The sequence below is a fragment of the Nannobrachium achirus genome, assembly GCF_963921795.1.
Source record: "Nannobrachium achirus genome assembly, chromosome: 7".
In the NCBI taxonomy this organism is placed as follows: Eukaryota; Metazoa; Chordata; class Actinopteri; order Myctophiformes; family Myctophidae; genus Nannobrachium; species Nannobrachium achirus.
The window spans coordinates 71,355,269-71,372,768 of NC_137816.1; the positions used below are offsets into that span (position 1 = coordinate 71,355,269).

Genomic DNA, 17,500 nt, shown 5'->3' on the forward strand with positions numbered 1-17,500 from the left:
TTGACCTTACTGACCACCTCTACACACACACACACACACACACACACACACACACACACACACACACACACACACACACACACACACACACACACACACACACACACACACACACACACACACACACACACACACACACACACACACACACACACACACACACACACACAGACGAAGAAGAAGGCGTTTGCCGAAACGTGTTGGGTGTTTTTTTTTAACCCATTCAGGTCTAGAATTATTGAATGCTTTAACCAGTGAAAAATAGCAGATATACAAGCTCACAGCGCGGCACCGAGTGCTGCGCTGCGAGCTTGTAGATCTGCTATTTCTTTTCAAGTCTTGAAAATGTGTGCAAATCTTCGAATATATGTATTTTCAAAACGAACGTTTGTAACTCAAATTTTGCTTCTGGGGGGTCCCTGGAACTAAATATTTTGAGATGGGGGTCCGTGGTCATATCATTTTGGGTGTCCTTCACATGAAAAGGTTTGAGAACCACTGACATAGTAGTCTCTCAAGAACAGACTAACTGAGCTCCAGTTGAAGTGAAAAGGACCTTTTCTTAGACGATGGCTGGCCAGATTGCTGACATAGAAACATAGGGTTTTTTCAAAAAACCTTAGAAGGATTCAAAAGACACTTCTAGAATCGGGTTTGTGTGTCTCTGTGGCACATTTTGTCCTCTTTTGCAGAACAAAAACAACTTCCTTTTCCTCATTACATTGTAAACAAGCTCCTGCACAAACAAGAACATATCTCTGCTCTTTTCCCAGAGGACTCACCTCTTCAGACTCCTCATAAACCCATAACACTACTGTAACACTCCTTCCCTCAATGATCATACATGAAGATAGATAAACCCATATCACTACTGTAACACTCCTTCCCTCAATGATCATACATGAAGCTAGATAAACCCATAACACTACTGTAACACTCCTTCTCTCAATGACCACACATGAAGCTAGATAAACCCATAACACTACTGTAACACTCCTTCCCTCAATGATCATACATGAAGATAGATAAACTCATAGCACTACTGTAACACTCCTTCCCTCAATGATCATACATGAAGATAGATAAACCCATAACACTACTGTAACACTCCTTCCCTCAATGATCATACATGAAGCTAGATAAACTCATAGCACTACTGTAACACTCCTTCCCTCAATGATCATACATGAAGATAGATAAACCCATAACACTACTGTAACACTCCTTCCCTCAATGATCACACATGAAGATAGATAAACCCATAACACTACTGTAACACTCCTTCCCTCAATGATCATACATGAAGATAGATAAACTCATAGCACTACTGTAACACTCCTTCCCTCAATGATCATACATGAAGATAGATAAACCCATAGCACTACTGTAACACTCCTTCTCTCAATGACCATACATGAAGCTAGATAAACCCATATCACTACTGTAACACTCCTTCTCTCAATGACCATACATGAAGATAGATAAACCCATAACACTACTGTAACACTCCTTCCCTCAATGATCATACATGAAGCTAGATAAACCCATAACACTACTGTAACACTCCTTCCCTCAATGACCACACATGAAGATAGATAAACCCATAACACTACTGTAACACTCCTTCTCTCAATGACCATACATGAAGATAGATAAACTCATAGCACTACTGTAACACTCCTTCTCTCAATGATCATACATGAAGCTAGATAAACTCATAGCACTACTGTAACACTCCTTCTCTCAATGACCATACATGAAGATAGATAAACTCATAGCACTACTGTAACACTCCTTCTCTCAATGATCATACATGAAGCTAGATAAACTCATAGCACTACTGTAACACTCCTTCTCTCAATGACCATACATGAAGATAGATAAACCCATATCACTACTGTAACACTCCTTCCCTCAATGATCATACATGAAGCTAGATAAACTCATAGCACTACTGTAACACTCCTTCTCTCAATGACCATACATGAAGATAGATAAACCCATAACACTACTGTAACACTCCTTCCCTCAATGATCATACATGAAGCTAGATAAACTCATAGCACTACTGTAACACTCCTTCCCTCAATGATCATACATGAAGCTAGATAAACTCATAGCACTACTGTAACACTCCTTCTCTCAATGACCATACATGAAGATAGATAAACCCATAACACTACTGTAACACTCCTTCCCTCAATGACCATACATGAAGCTAGATAAACCCATAGCACTACTGTAACACTCCTTCCCTCAATGATCATACATGAAGCTAGATAACCCCATAACACTACTGTAACACTCCTTCCCTCAATGATCATACATGAAGATAGATAAACCCATAGCACTACTGTAACACTCCTTCCCTCAATGACCATACATGAAGATAGATAAACCCATAACACTACTGTAACACTCCTTCCCTCAATGACCATACATGAAGCTAGATAACCCCATAACACTACTGTAACACTCCTTCCCTCAATGATCATACATGAAGATAGATAAACCCATAGCACTACTGTAACACTCCTTCCCTCAATGACCATACATGAAGCTAGATAAACCCATAACACTACTGTAACACTCCTTCCCTCAATGACCACACATGAAGCTAGATAAACCCATAGCACTACTGTAACACTCCTTCCCTCAATGATCATACATGAAGCTAGATAAACTCATAGCACTACTGTAACACTCCTTCCCTCAATGATCATACATGAAGCTAGATAAACCCATAGCACTACTGTAACACTCCTTCCCTCAATGATCATACATGAAGCTAGATAAACTCATAGCACTACTGTAACACTCCTTCCCTCAATGATCATACATGAAGCTAGATAAACCCATAGCACTACTGTAACACTCCTTCCCTCAATGATCATACATGAAGCTAGATAAACTCATAGCACTACTGTAACACTCCTTCCCTCAATGATCATACATGAAGCTAGATAAACTCATAACACTACTGTAACACTCCTTCCCTCAATGACCATACATGAAGATAGATAAACCCATAGCACTACTGTAACACTCCTTCCCTCAATGACCATACATGAAGATAGATAAACCCATAGCACTACTGTAACACTCCTTCCCTCAATGACCATACATGAAGATAGATAAACCCATAGCACTACTGTAACACTCCTTCCCTCAATGACCATACATGAAGATAGATAAACCCATAGCACTACTGTAACACTCCTTCTCTCAATGACCACACATGAAGCTAGATAGCATCTTTAGGTTTAAAGGCCCATTCACACTGGGCCAGATAAAAAATAAAGGTCACCTGCATGCTGCTGTTGTTGCACTTCCTGGTCGATGCTCTGAAGCTCCGCCCACGGAGGACTGGAGAGAGACGTCTGAGGAACCACACTATGAACCACACACACACACACAACCACACACACACACACAACCACACACACACACACACACACAACCACACACAACCACACACACAACCACACAACCACACACACACACACACACACACACACACACACACACACACACACACACACACACACACACACACACACACACACAACCACACACACAGGTTCAGTATCACTGTAGGGTATAAATGTTACCTGGATGGTAGGGTGTTCTGTAGGGCAGTGATGTGTCGCATCGTCAGGTCGCAGTTACTATCAAAACCTCCACCGGCAGCCAGTCAGTCAGTCACATCACACTTTTGCCCTGCTCATATCTCCTCCATTGTTGCTCCGATCCATGCCAAACTTATTATTATAAGTATAATTATTTTATTGTTTTCTCTTTAAAATCTATAGTTTATACAGCTTGGCTAGATAGGAAGTCATAAGAATGAGTTGTCAATGCCCCTGGTGGATGAATGTGTTAATGCTCTATACCAGGGCTTCTCATACCTTGTTTAGTGTTTGTGTGGAATATGATAATTGCACAGAATTATTAAAGATTATACAAAATGTAGCAAATTACTTTGATTACAAATTGTCTCATTGACAGAATATAAATGGAATTCCAAGCCATACAATAATGCACATTGCACCTGTCTTACGTTGTGTGGAAATAAAGCAAATAAAAGAGGAGTTATCAAGTAATGTGATTTTATAAACTGGCCTCTTGACTTGGTTGTAATGTGGCCCACTGGTCCCTGATGTATGGTATAAATGTTACCTGGATGGTTGGTTGGGTCAACACGATCAACACAATCCTGAGTTAGTATTTGTGTTCAATCTGTGTTTTGAGATATTTTAGTATTTCAGCATGCTACAACGGATTAGATGATGCAATATCATGCTACAAAGCATCATATGACCAGTTGTAGCATGCTGAAATACTAAAATATCTCAAAACACAGATTGAACACAAATACTAACTCAGGATTGTGTTGATCGTGTCCCAAACAACAATAACATAACATCTGGTTGTCCCAGAGGTACTAGGGTGTTATTATTTATAGGGTATAAATGTTACATGCAGGGTAAGGTGTTATTATAAGGTATTAATGTTACCTGGAGGGTAGGCTGACACTGGTAAAATCGTTGTGTGATAGATACCTTTTTTTCTCCTTTTTTATATGCACTCCTTTTATATGCAACCCTAGTGTCCATATTCAACACGAGGAACTTCAGCTAAAAAATAGCAGATCTTGACAGTTTATTCAGTCCTGTCGAATATTCCACTATTCCAATACTTTGAGGTCAAATACTTTGAATACTAGGTATAAATGTTACCTGGATGGTAGGCTGTTATTGTAGGGTATAAATGTTACCTGGATGGTAGGCTGTTATTGTAGGGTATAAATGTTACCTGGATGGTAGGCTGTTATTGTAGCAGTGATGTTAATAGGTTTTTAATGTAATGAGTCCCGGGACCCCAGAAGAGTTTTTCGGATGAGTCCCAGGGATATTTTATGGGTCCCAAAAAAATTCAACGCCGCGGAGATGGGTATCGTTCACCTCTGAATCGATACGATACCTTTTTCGATACCTGGGAATCGATACGATACCTTTTTCGATACCGTTTTCGATACTTTTTTATGTATTATTATTATTATTACTACCCTTATTATTACCATTATTATTATTATTATTAACTTTTTTCTATAGGCTATTTTACACACCACAATAGGTTATTAAGGCCGTCTAAAGACTGAGCTTGTAGATCGGCTATTTTCAAAATGTTTGCCTATTTCTTATATTTATTTTACAATTTGGCTAATGTTTGAACTTAGAACTAGGATTTCTAAATACACTAGGCTACAGACACGCATTTAATTATATTTATATCACTGGGACCCCAATTTATATTACATTTTAAAAAACTAGAGTAGGCCTACAAATGGAACAGGTCCATTTGGTTCCATTTGTTCACCGAGTAACAGACCCATTAAGTTTCCAAAAGATTCCCTTTTACTTTGCTATTAGCAATATAAAACGTTTTTATATTCAGCAAAATGTCAGTAATGGTATTGTCTGCCTCTCATTATTGTCAAGGAAGAAAGTACCGCATGTCGCTGCCTTGCTTAAGTTTCATCAAGGCAAAAAAAAGCACCCTAAGACACACACCAAAAGTTGTGTGTGCGGGGGAAAGAGGAGGGGCAGCCACCGTTGCACAGAAATCACTTTCACTTTCAGCTTATGACAAACGGCAGCTTTTAATCAATGCACAAGGATTTAAGGACATTATATTTATAATGATTACAAGAACATTCACTACCTGTAGCTATGGAGTAGGCCTACTCCGTTGGAACCTACTCTGTTGGAACGGAAATAAACTTGTACGTGCTGTTAGACAGACAGTTGGCTCCTCTCCTCTCCGCAGGTTTAATAGGAAGCAAAGACAGACACCACGGTTTGATTTGATCATTGCGTAGTCAATTATGAAGGGATTTCAAAAATTTAAACGTCTCCATATTGCTTGGGAAGTCTACTTAGCAGAACATCGCGGCCTTTGCGATTCGCTAATCGCTAATGTTTTTCTTTTACCGCGATGCGGTAAATTATGGATTAATAATGGAGGCGCGTCCCCGGGACCCCAGAAACAAGACGTGAATGCGTCTCTGGGCGACATGAACGCGTATTTGACGCGGGACGCGCACGTAATGACATCACTGTTGTAGGGTATAAATGTTACCTGGATGGTAGGCTGACACTGGTAGAAGTGTTCTTTTTGGATGGTAAGGTGTTATTATAGAGTGTATTATAGGGTATAAATGTTACCTGGATGGTAAGGTGTTATTATAGAGTGTATTATAGAGGGTATAAATGTTACCTGGAGGGTAAGGTGTTATTATAGAGTGTATTATAGAGGGTATAAATGTTACCTGGATGGTAAGGTGTTATTATAGAGTGTATTATAGAGGGTATAAATGTTACCTGGAGGGTACACTGGTAGAAGTGTTCTTTCTGGAGGGCAGGGATGGAAATATGAACCCTGAAAGATAAAACAATAGAGACACTGTTAAATCAATGATGACATGTTTTTATGATGTCATCATGATGTCTTTGTCATCATGTCCTTTACTGTACACCAAGGGTCCTCAACGTTTTCAGGCCAAGGACCCCCATTTTACCCCTCAGTTACTTAAGAGCTGCATCTCTATAGCAGGGGTTCCCAAACTTTTTTGTCTCAGGGCACGGATGTTTTATCCCTACATAATAGTTTTGTGCGACAGTCTTGTATGATGAAGCTGGGCTTTGCTTTACCAAAAGACGTACACATTTGGAACTTGGAGATACGAGGTTTCTGCCCGACAGTGACGATATTTTAGTGATTATGTTGTGAGGAAAACGAGTCTGGCCCCGCGAGGAGACATTTCTCCTGGTGTAAAATACATGTTGCATAAATGATACTCCATTTCACATTCCATGTTGGTTATGTTCCAAAAAAGCCCAGGTTTCTCAAATTGCGCAAACAATCGTTGATTAAATACAATAACGTGCATTTCCATTAAGGTTGGGCGATATAAAAAAAAAAAAAAATTATATTCAATAGCGTTGAATACCTTGATATCGATATTACTCATGATTTTAGTGAAAACAATTGCATTCTATAGATTGTAATGTTTTTTCTGCTTACGGTCCACTGCCTGCCTAACCCAGATAATGAATATCATATCCATGCATGCACACTGCACAGTACACATAGAATAAAGACATTAAATGAATATCATATCCATGCATGCACACTGCACAGTACACATAGAATAAAGACATTAAATGAATATCATATCCATGCATGTACACTGCACAGTACACATAGAATAAAGACATTAAATGAATATCATATCCATGCATGCACACTGCACAGTACACATAGAATAAAGACATTAAATGAATATCATATCCATGCATGCACACTGCACAGTACACATAGAATAAAGACATTAAATGAATATCATATCCATGCATGCACACTGCACAGTACACATAGAATAAAGACATTAAATGAATATCATATCCAATTATCCATGCATGCACACTGCACAGTACACATAGAATAAAGACATTAAATGAATATCATATCCATGCATGCACACTGCACAGCACACATAGAATAAAGACATTAAATGAATATCATATCCATGCATGCACACTGCACAGTACACATAGAATAAAGACATTAAATGAATATCATATCCATGCATGTACACTGCACAGTACACATAGAATAAAGACATTAAATGAATATCATATCCATGCATGTACACTGCACAGTACACATAGAATAAAGACATTAAATGAATATCATATCCATGCATGTACACTGCACAGTACACATAGAATAAAGACATTAAATGAATATCATATCCATGCATGCACACTGCACAGTACACATAGAATAAAGACATTAAATGAATATCATATCCATTAGGGGTGTGAAAGAATATTCTTTATTCGAATATTCGTTCGAATGTTAACAATAAAAGAATATTCGAAAGTAAAAAATTGAGCTTCGAATTAATTTATATTTAATTAAAACAAATCTACCGCACTTCTCGCGAGATTCTGGGCGCATGGAACGTTAAAAGGTGGCTGGTCTCGCAAGGCAGAAGTCTCCATTCGCTGCTGCAAAAGTGGGCTGATCTACAGGTCCACAATGCGTCGCTGATCCAACACGTTGTGGGCTTGTACATTAAGGGTGCCTATTTAGCAACACCGTCATACGGCGAAGAATAAACCTCCAGCTGCTTTTAACTTTCCCTTCACACTGTCACTGGCCGTCGTCCGCTCCGCAGGGAAGGCTCTTTCCTTTCCGACGGAGTGGAGAGATGCACTCGCCTCGCAGTTCACTGCACACTCAGTGCTTTTAAACTTAATACGTTGATTCAGAAGGATTAACGAGTCAAGCTGAAACGTGCGACTCATTTGGTAGTGACGGGAAGCCGGACAACGAGACTTCTCCACCGAAAAACACAAAGCATGGATTTCTTCTCTCACGAGTCATTCTCCCCGCACGCAGCCACGGTAACGGTAAAACTCCGTCACACTCTTGTAGACTGCCTAATTTGGTTCAAACAAAAACATACTCCATTGGTGTGATTATAATTGCTCGTTTCATGTCGTGGCTGTTCCAACTCCATCACAGGCTGCTGCTGTGACGCTTCGCAACAACGATGCGATGCTGCCAGGCACGTGCACACAGACATCAAACGGGGCTTGAGCCCCTGCCCTTTTAAGAGAGAATTGTCCACCAAAATGCCCTTTTAGAAATGTCAGCCCCTGCCTCTATAGCATTCTTTGCACGGCACGTCCCTGACCAACGCGGACCTGGCTGCACGACCGCGACTGTCTACAGTTTACAGTTTAGGCATTTAGCAGATGCTTTTAATCCAAAGCGACTTACAATAAGCAGATAACACAATATATAATATAAATATCACAATAATAAACAAGTTAATATGTCAGTACACCAACAGCAATATAACAATGCAAATGAAATAAATAATTAAAGAAAAAGGTTTCTTAAAAAAAAAAAAAACATTAGAATAAACAGCTTCGAATTGCGAATGCTTCGAATTATTCGATATTTTCGAATATTCGAATTTATTCGAATCAACGGTGGATTTTCGGGCGAATATTCGAATGCTATTTTTGGCAAATTTTCACAGCCCTAATATCCATGCATGCACACTGCACAGTACACATAGAATAAAGACATTAAATGAATATCATATCCATGCATGTACACGGTCTTAGTGATCATTACATGATCTACTGTCTTAGTGATCATTACATGATCTACTGTACGCGTAAAATACACAAACCCAAGGCTAGTGGCCACAAAACAGTTGTAGCTAGAAGCCTCAAAAACTACTCCAGTGAGGCTTTAAATAACACTCTAGCGAATACAGACTTTTCCTCTGAACTGCAGTGTACAAATGTCGAAGGAGCATGGTGTGGTTTTAAAACCAAATTGACCGATGCTCTAGACATCGTGGCCCCCTTGAATACCACCAGGGTTAAAGCCCGCCAAGAGCCATGGTATAACTCAGATATTGCTGAATCAGCTAAACTCAGAGACAAAAAGTACGATGAAAAACGTAAGTGCTGCAAAAAACTTAAAAAAAAATTCAACCCTGACCTCAATATCCAAATCAAGCATCTTACTGCTCAGTGCAAGAAGCTTAGAAACCAGACAACTGCCTATATTAGAGCCGCCCAAAAAAACTACATTGATGAAAAAATCGACGAATTCAAAAACAAACCACGAGACCTATGGAAGTTGCTTAACAACACATTAGGCTTAAAACCTAAAACCATAGGCCACAGCATAAACATCAAAACGGACACCGCTCTCATTTCTGACAAATGTGAAGTGGCTACCCATCTTAACGAAACCTTTACCACCGTGGCCCGTTCGCTGGTTGAAAAACTGGTCGCCCCATCTGGGCGGTATGGTGTAAAATTTGTTAAGAAATTCTACAATAAACTGGGCGTCAGAAAAGACAGTTTTAAACTTGCCACAGTGACAACTGATGAAGTGTTTAAAAAACTGAGTGCCCTACCTCAACACAAGGCCACTGGCCTTGATAAAATTCCAGCTAGATTTCTCAGAGATTCAGCCGCCACCATTGCTCCAATAATTACCCACATAATTAACCTTTCCATCGAACAGGGTCATGTCCCACAGGACTTCAAACTAGCAAAAGTAACCCCCCTGCATAAAAAAGGTAGCAAACTAGACCCTGGAAACTACCGTCCCGTTTCCATTCTTAGCTTCATATCCAAAGTCATGGAGAAAATAGTCTACGAACAGATAGCAAGATATCTCGATGAGAATAATCTGATTTACGAGTTCCAATCTGGATTCAGAAAATCTCATTCCACTGACACATGCCTTCTCTATTTGACTGACCAAATCAAACGCGAAGCGGATGACGGCAAATATAGCGGCATGGTCATGATGGACCTCCAGAAGGCATTTGACACCGTAAATCATTCTATTCTGATTGAGAAACTAAAAGCCATCGGTCTTGACAGCGCAGCAGTGAGGTGGATGCAGTCTTACCTGGTGGGGAGGGAACAGGTGGTGGAGATTAACGGTACCCTGTCCCCCCCCCTCCCGGTAAACTGTGGTGTTCCTCAAGGTAGCATACTGGGACCTCTGTTGTTCCTAATATACGTGAACGACATGGCATCTGCTTGTGACTGCAACCTGTTCCTGTTCGCGGATGACTCGGCTCTCCTAGTCTCGGGCAAGGACCACTTGCAGGTTGAGAAGACACTTAACTCTGAACTAAGTAAGATCTGCACATGGCTTAACGACAACAAATTATCAATTCACCTGGGTAAAACAGAGTCCATCCTCTTTGGATCAAATCATAACCTCAAAAAAGTTGATAACTTCACAATCAAAGTGGGTGACAAGGTCATAACACGAAAAAACGAAATCTCTTACTTAGGATGTATCCTTGAAGCTAATCTTTCCAGTGAAAAGATGACTTCTAAAGTAATAAATAAAATCAACCAACGAACTCGTTTCCTACAGAGGATCGCCCCGATGGTCAATTCCAACACACTGAAGACCATAGCTGGTGCAATAATCCAGCCCCTCTTTGACTACGGAGTCCACGTATGGTATTGTGACGCCCCACAAGCCCTGAAAACTAAACTACAAACAGCCCAAAATAAACTAATTAGGGTCCTGCTTAGACTTCCCTATCAGACTCACCTCACCGCTACTCACCAGTTAAGAGTGGGGTGGCTCAGAGTAGTTGACAGAGTACAGCAACTTGCAATGGGCCTGGTGTACAAGATACACTACACCACTATGATACCCAAGTACCTGTCAAAATACTTTATAAACATTAAGGATGTCCATAATTACAACACCAGAGGCAGCGCCACAGATCACTTTCAACCCAGAGTCAAAACCAACAAAGGGTCAAACTCTTTTTTCTGCTATACCACCAAAATGTGGAAAGCCTTACCGAAGGCCACAAAGGAGTGTGGATCACTAGCATCCTTTAAAATTGCCCTGAAAAACCACTTACAGGCAGCAGCCGTTCGCAACTGGTAAAAAAGAATCTAGCCCAACCCTACCCTCCCCTGCCCCTTCTTTGTATATACTGTTTGTTTTGACTTACTGTCTTCTATTTTGTTTTTCTTTACATATCTACTGCATAGTACTGTGTTCTATTTGTCTGTCATTCAATGTTATATGAGATACTTCAATGGTTTCCAGTGGAAATAAGCTTAGTCTTTTCATGGATCTCCTTTTAGTAGACCTTGTACCAGTGAACTGTACCGTCATGAAACTGTACCTTTTCCTATGCAAACTTCTAATAAAGTCTTCAATCAATCAATCAATCACTGCACAGTACACATAGAATAAAGACATTAAATGAATATCATATCCATGCATGCACACTGCACAGTACACATAGAATAAAGACATTAAATGAATATCATATCCATGCATGCACACTGCACAGTACACATAGAATAAAGACACCAGTAAGACTCCCAAAATCGGGAGATAAGCGACCGTCAGGTGACATGTATACACAAAGAGGGCTGTAAGTGGCATTGGTTCCTGCGTGTAGGGGGACGTGTAGACATAGTGTGTACCGATTTGTGTGATTTTAGGGCAAAATCTGTAGGAGCAGTGTCCAAAAATGTGTTTTGCAAGAATCGGCCTCATGGTGGCGCTAGAAGAGGGGCATGTGAGAAATGAGGGGTGGGGTCTCCGCGTTGCCTTGGCGGACGAATAGGTACCGGCCCCGGCTCTCCCCGACGCTCCTAGCCCGAGTTACGGCAGTTTATGTGAGCTGCAGTGGAGGGGGTCCTCCACTGGGGGCGCCACCACTTTTGCATCCGTTCTGGAGCACCAGGAGTCGGTGGTCCCCGGGAATTCCCCGTGAGCAGCCCCGTTGGGGTGGTCATTTGGTCATTTTTGCACATTTGGTAATTTTTTACATCTGGGGGTCCCCCTCCGGGGGTCCTTGGAGGTTGTAGTTTGGCAGGCAAGGAACGTGTGTGCAAAATTTGGCATGGATCGGGGCAACGGTTGCGGAGATATGAGCAGGGCAAGAGTGTGACGTGTGAGGTGTGACAGACAGACGGAGGGACGGACGGAGTTACGTACACTTTGTGGTGGTTTTGATAGTAAGTGCGACCTGACGGTCGCAATTAAATGCCTTATTTCCATTTTCCAACAATGGTTTTATGTTACAGATGGACTGCTGTTGTGCATGTGCTATGTGCATGCTTAGTGTGTGTGTTAAAGGTGCTACACCATGAAATTTCACTTTTCCTATTTTAAAACCTTTTTTTGGGGTCGCACTAGCACCTTCTATCCTCACAAAGTCCCATTTCAGACCGTTGTGTCTTTCTCTGGTTTTGGGAAGGTGGAGGTTAAAAGCATCCCACGGGTTCTCAAAACAGGCTGTCCAGATTTGCTGCCGTTTGTGACGTCACAAACGGACGTTTTGAAGAAAGACTTTTTTTTTCAAAAAATATTTTTTTTTTCAAAAAGATTTGTTGTGGGGTGGCGCAGTTCAGGCCAAAGGTGGTACTGCAGCTGAAAATGCTCTGAGAGCCATTCAAATATGAGATTGATTGATTGATTGAAGAATTTATTAGAAGTTTGCAATAGAAAAAGGTACAGTTTCATGACAGTACAAATCACTGGTACAAGGTCAACTAAAAGGAGATCCTAGAAAGCCGAGGCTTATTTCCACAGGAACCACACTTTAAGTATCTCATATAACATTGAAAGACAGACGGATAGAACATAGTACTTTATCTAGGATAATATCAGTTTCAAAAGCATAACATCAAATACAAAGGCAGAAAAAGAGGAAATGGGGGGGGGGGGGGGGGGGGGGGGCATGGGGGCTTAGTCTATTTACAAGTCACGGGTAGCAGCTGTCTGAAGGTGACTTTTCATACCAATTTTGAAGGAGGCTAGGGATTTGCTCTCCTTTAGGGCTTGTGGAAGGGTGTTCCACATGTTGATGGTGTAGCAGGAGAACGAGTTAGAGCCTTGTTTAGTGTTAAATCTACGTTGATGATGATTAGTGGAGCTGCCTCTGGTGTTGTGATCGTGAACATCCTTGACCTTTAAGAAGTAGTTTGTCAGGTACATGGGAATCTTGGAGGTGTAGTGTATCTTGTACACCAGGCCCATTGCAAGATGCTGTACTCTGTCAGCTACTTTGAGCCATCCCACGCTTTCGTGGTGAAGGTGGGTCTGAGGAGGGAGACCAAGCACAACCCTAATTAGTTTGTTCTGGGCTGTTTGGAGCTTTAACTTTAAGGCAGCTGGGGCGTCGCGATACCAGACAAGGACTCCGTAATCAATGAGGGGCCCAATAAGAGCACCTCCTAGTGTCTTTCGGGATTTAATATTGATCAGCGGGGCAACCCTTTGCAGGAAGCGAATTCGTTGGTTGACTTTATTGATTACCTTGGTGGTCATTTTTTCACTGGATAGGTTAGCCTCCAGGATGCAACCCAGGTAGCAGATGTAGTTTTTTCTTTCTATCACAGTGTCACCTACTTTAATTGTGAAGTTCTCAACTAGGCTAAGTTTCTGACTAGATCCAAAGAGGATAGGCTCTCTATTCAGGAGTGGTAATTTAGCCTCAAACCTTTTGAAAAACGTTTTTGGGACATAAACAATATGACATAAATACTTTTTAAATGCATGGTGTATCACCTTTAATTAATTTGACACATACACCTAGCCGCTTGTTTAATACAATCAGAAAGCAAAAAAACTCTTTTGATGCATTGGCTGCCTATGGGAGGTATTGCAGGTATTGGTTCTCAACCTTTTCAGGCAGTGACCCCCGAAATAATAATTAAGTGTGCCTGCCATGCAATGGCAAAACACTTATTGTAATCCGCCATACTTAATTAAGTCATTCGTTTCGCCACAAAGTTCGGCACGTAATAAGTGCCGCACGATTTACGCCACCGCCGCAATATATACATCAAAACGTGCGGCTCGGCCGGGAATGGGGTGCTATTACTTTTCTAAGAGAAAAGTTGTATTGTTTAATTGATATTAATTTATTAGTGAATTAATTTTACCCATTGACTTATAATGGGAATCGCAAAAACTCACATTCAATATTTGTTTTCTCGCAAACCATAGGGGCTACAGTTTCAAAACTTGGAGAGGAGATTTATAATGATATCAAGGATTAAATAAAAAATTATTTCGTCAGTTGGCCTCATGGTGGCGCTATAACAGTCCACTTTACCTTTCGGCCTGTAACTCTTGAACCGTGGGTCGGAAAATTAAAATTCCTTTTTCCCTGGATTCCTTGGGTCATGACGCATCTCCTCATATAGGCCACGCCCATTTGCGTCAGGATAGATTTTCCGCCATTTTGAATTTTCTTCAAAATACACTTTTTGCTCCTTTTCCTACATATTTTCTCCAAATGTCACAAAAATCGATACACACGATTAGGCCTGGGGCGGTATCGACATTTTCTTACCGCGATTACCGTCTTCCCATTTACCGCCGGTACTGCGGTAATTACCGCACCCCCGTATCTATTAATTAAGGTTCGGCGATAAGCCAAAATATTGCAATCATCTTCCCAAAGTCGCATCTCCACAGCCTGACTGCCCGAGTTATACTTCTCCGTACAGCACAGCGGGTATGGCTTTGAAAGGAGCAGATCTACAAGCTCACAACACATCGCATCTGCGACGCGTTCTGAGCTTTTAGATCTGCACTGTCGGGTTACCATAGTAACGTAGGCTAGCTACTTAGCTTTTCAGACACAAACAGCTGTGTGAACAAAACAGAAGAGGACGGGTAGTCAGATCGTGTACAGTGATTCTGTAAACTCACGTCGTCTCAACTCTCAAATCGCAGTGATTGAGTGCTGCTATATACAGGTTTTAGTTACAAGACTTGACAGAAAAGGTTATAAAATCTCCGACGCGCCGACAGACGGGGCACAACGTGAGACGCGGTTACGACGCGGTGGAAAAAGTAAAATAGTTTCATTTTCGGTTTTAGACCACACGGCCCGCGCTCCGCCAGTAATCCGTATGAATAAAAAAAGATATGCCACAACACAATGTATGTATTCACATCCTTGTGTCGTGTGGATTACAGAGAAAGTTTACGCTGCTTTGTACTCCTCTACGCAGGCTGCCCTGTGTAGGTCTGACTGTCTGTGTCTCTGAGAGTGAGAGTGACGTATGTGGCTTCCAAACTGTGGTACACGGCCCAGAGCAGAGCGGCATGGAGCGCATGCGGTCCTCGCTTCTCCCCCGTTTTAAAACTCGCTGGTTTTCCAATAAAAAATAGACTTTTTTTGTCTTTTTTTACCGCGGTAAGCACACTGACACCGCGGTAGACCTCGGTTTACCGCGGTACGGCGGTTACCGTGTCCAACCCTACACACGATCTATGGACTCATGCGATAAACATATTTAAACGATATTTTGATAGTCCATACCGTTCTTCCGTAACAGGGTTCCAAAGTTAGCGGGAGGAGCCCGTTTTGTAAGAAGTAGCCATAAATCACAAACGAAACATCCAGTCAACACCACATTTTAACCACAAGTGGGGGGCGCTATACTGAACATATACCCAAAAGCATTTCCACTTCGACCCATAGGGGGCACCACAAACGCGCAAAACGTAACCGTTTCATGCCAAAACGTGTTTTTCAGGGGGAACGACCCTCTCAAAACGAAACACTAACACCAACCGCTACACAAGGTTGCACAGACTTAGCGAGCTGCAGGCACACTTAAAATTTCGTAGAAATTTTCTTTTCTAGTATTTTAACTGGGGACCCCCGAGGTGTTTCTGAATGGAGATGTGTAACCCTTCATTTCCATTGTGTAAAATCATAAGCTATATTTCACTTTGTTATGTTTTGTAAATGTCCGTTTCATCCAGACAGCAACACTGAATTACAGTTACTTTACATTTGTGTCACTTTTACAAATCTTTACCCCTAAAAGATTTAAAAATAACTTTATACTTGACGTTTCACCAAACATAGCAGATCTACAAGCTCACAGCGCGTTGCGTGCATGTAGATCAACATACATAGATTCAACATATCAAAACAATGATCTCGGGTTGACATTTAATAGGTTTGTTCCCAATAGTAACACATACACACACACACACACACACACACACACACACACACACACACGCGCACACACACACACGCACACACACGCACGCACGCACGTTATAGACGGGTTTCCTGTTTATAAACAAAAGGATGCGCGCGCATCTAACGGATGCCTTTCCACCAATCACCAAACCTGTTGTTTTGGGGAGCGCTGGTTTCATTGGCTAATTTTGGTACAGACGTCAGTGTAACGTAGACCAGAAACCCGTCTATGAGTTCACACAGTGATCAGAGCAGATCTACAAGTTCACAACGTGTTTACATGGATCATAACAGCCCCATATAGAACCTCACCCGTCGCTGCAGACTGTTGTGCTCCCAGATGAGGTCCTAGAAAGATGGCGCAGCGATCGCTGGACTGCCGCAACAACGAGTTGGAAAACACTCAAAACCACATTTTATCCAAAAAGTAAAGGTAGTTCCGAGCTCCCAGACTGTGGTTACCTAACCTCGGTACATAAAACATCAACCACGGCGTTGGGAAAACGGTTTAAATCGCTTTTTAGTCTCATTAAATTCACAAAAGCCCCCGGCGGCAGGTGCAAGTACTGCATCTTTCCCATTGTAGCAGATACAGGGAACTGCCGCCGGGGGAGTTTCGGTTGAATGGGAAAACATTACAAAACTAGCGATTTAAGGGGTTGTTTCATGCCGTAGTTCATGTTTTATGTACCGATGTTAGGCAACCACAGTCTGGGAGCTAAGAACTACCTTTACTTTTTGGATAAAATGTGGTTTAGAGTGTTTTCAAACTCGTTGTTGCGGCAGTCCAGCGATCGCTACGCCATCTTTATAGGACCTCATCTGGGAGCACAAGGGGTGAGGACGTAACGTTCTATATGCAACACTCACAGTGAAGATAAT

At 41.5% G+C, this 17,500-nt stretch overlaps 1 protein-coding gene across 1 annotated transcript in view; it reads right to left on the minus strand.

Annotated features, from left to right (window-relative positions):
- The window catches only part of mrpl21 (mitochondrial ribosomal protein L21), a 39,450-nt gene that overhangs the window by 21,829 nt on the left and 121 nt on the right, over positions 1-17,500 (minus strand). Inside the window, exons 2-3 of the mRNA XM_080729926.1 lie at positions 6,384-6,441; positions 3,308-3,393 (exon numbers count right to left, since the gene is read on the minus strand). Of these exons, the coding sequence (XP_080586052.1) occupies positions 3,308-3,393; positions 6,384-6,441 (144 nt within the window). The remainder of the gene's footprint in view (positions 1-3,307; positions 3,394-6,383; positions 6,442-17,500) is intronic.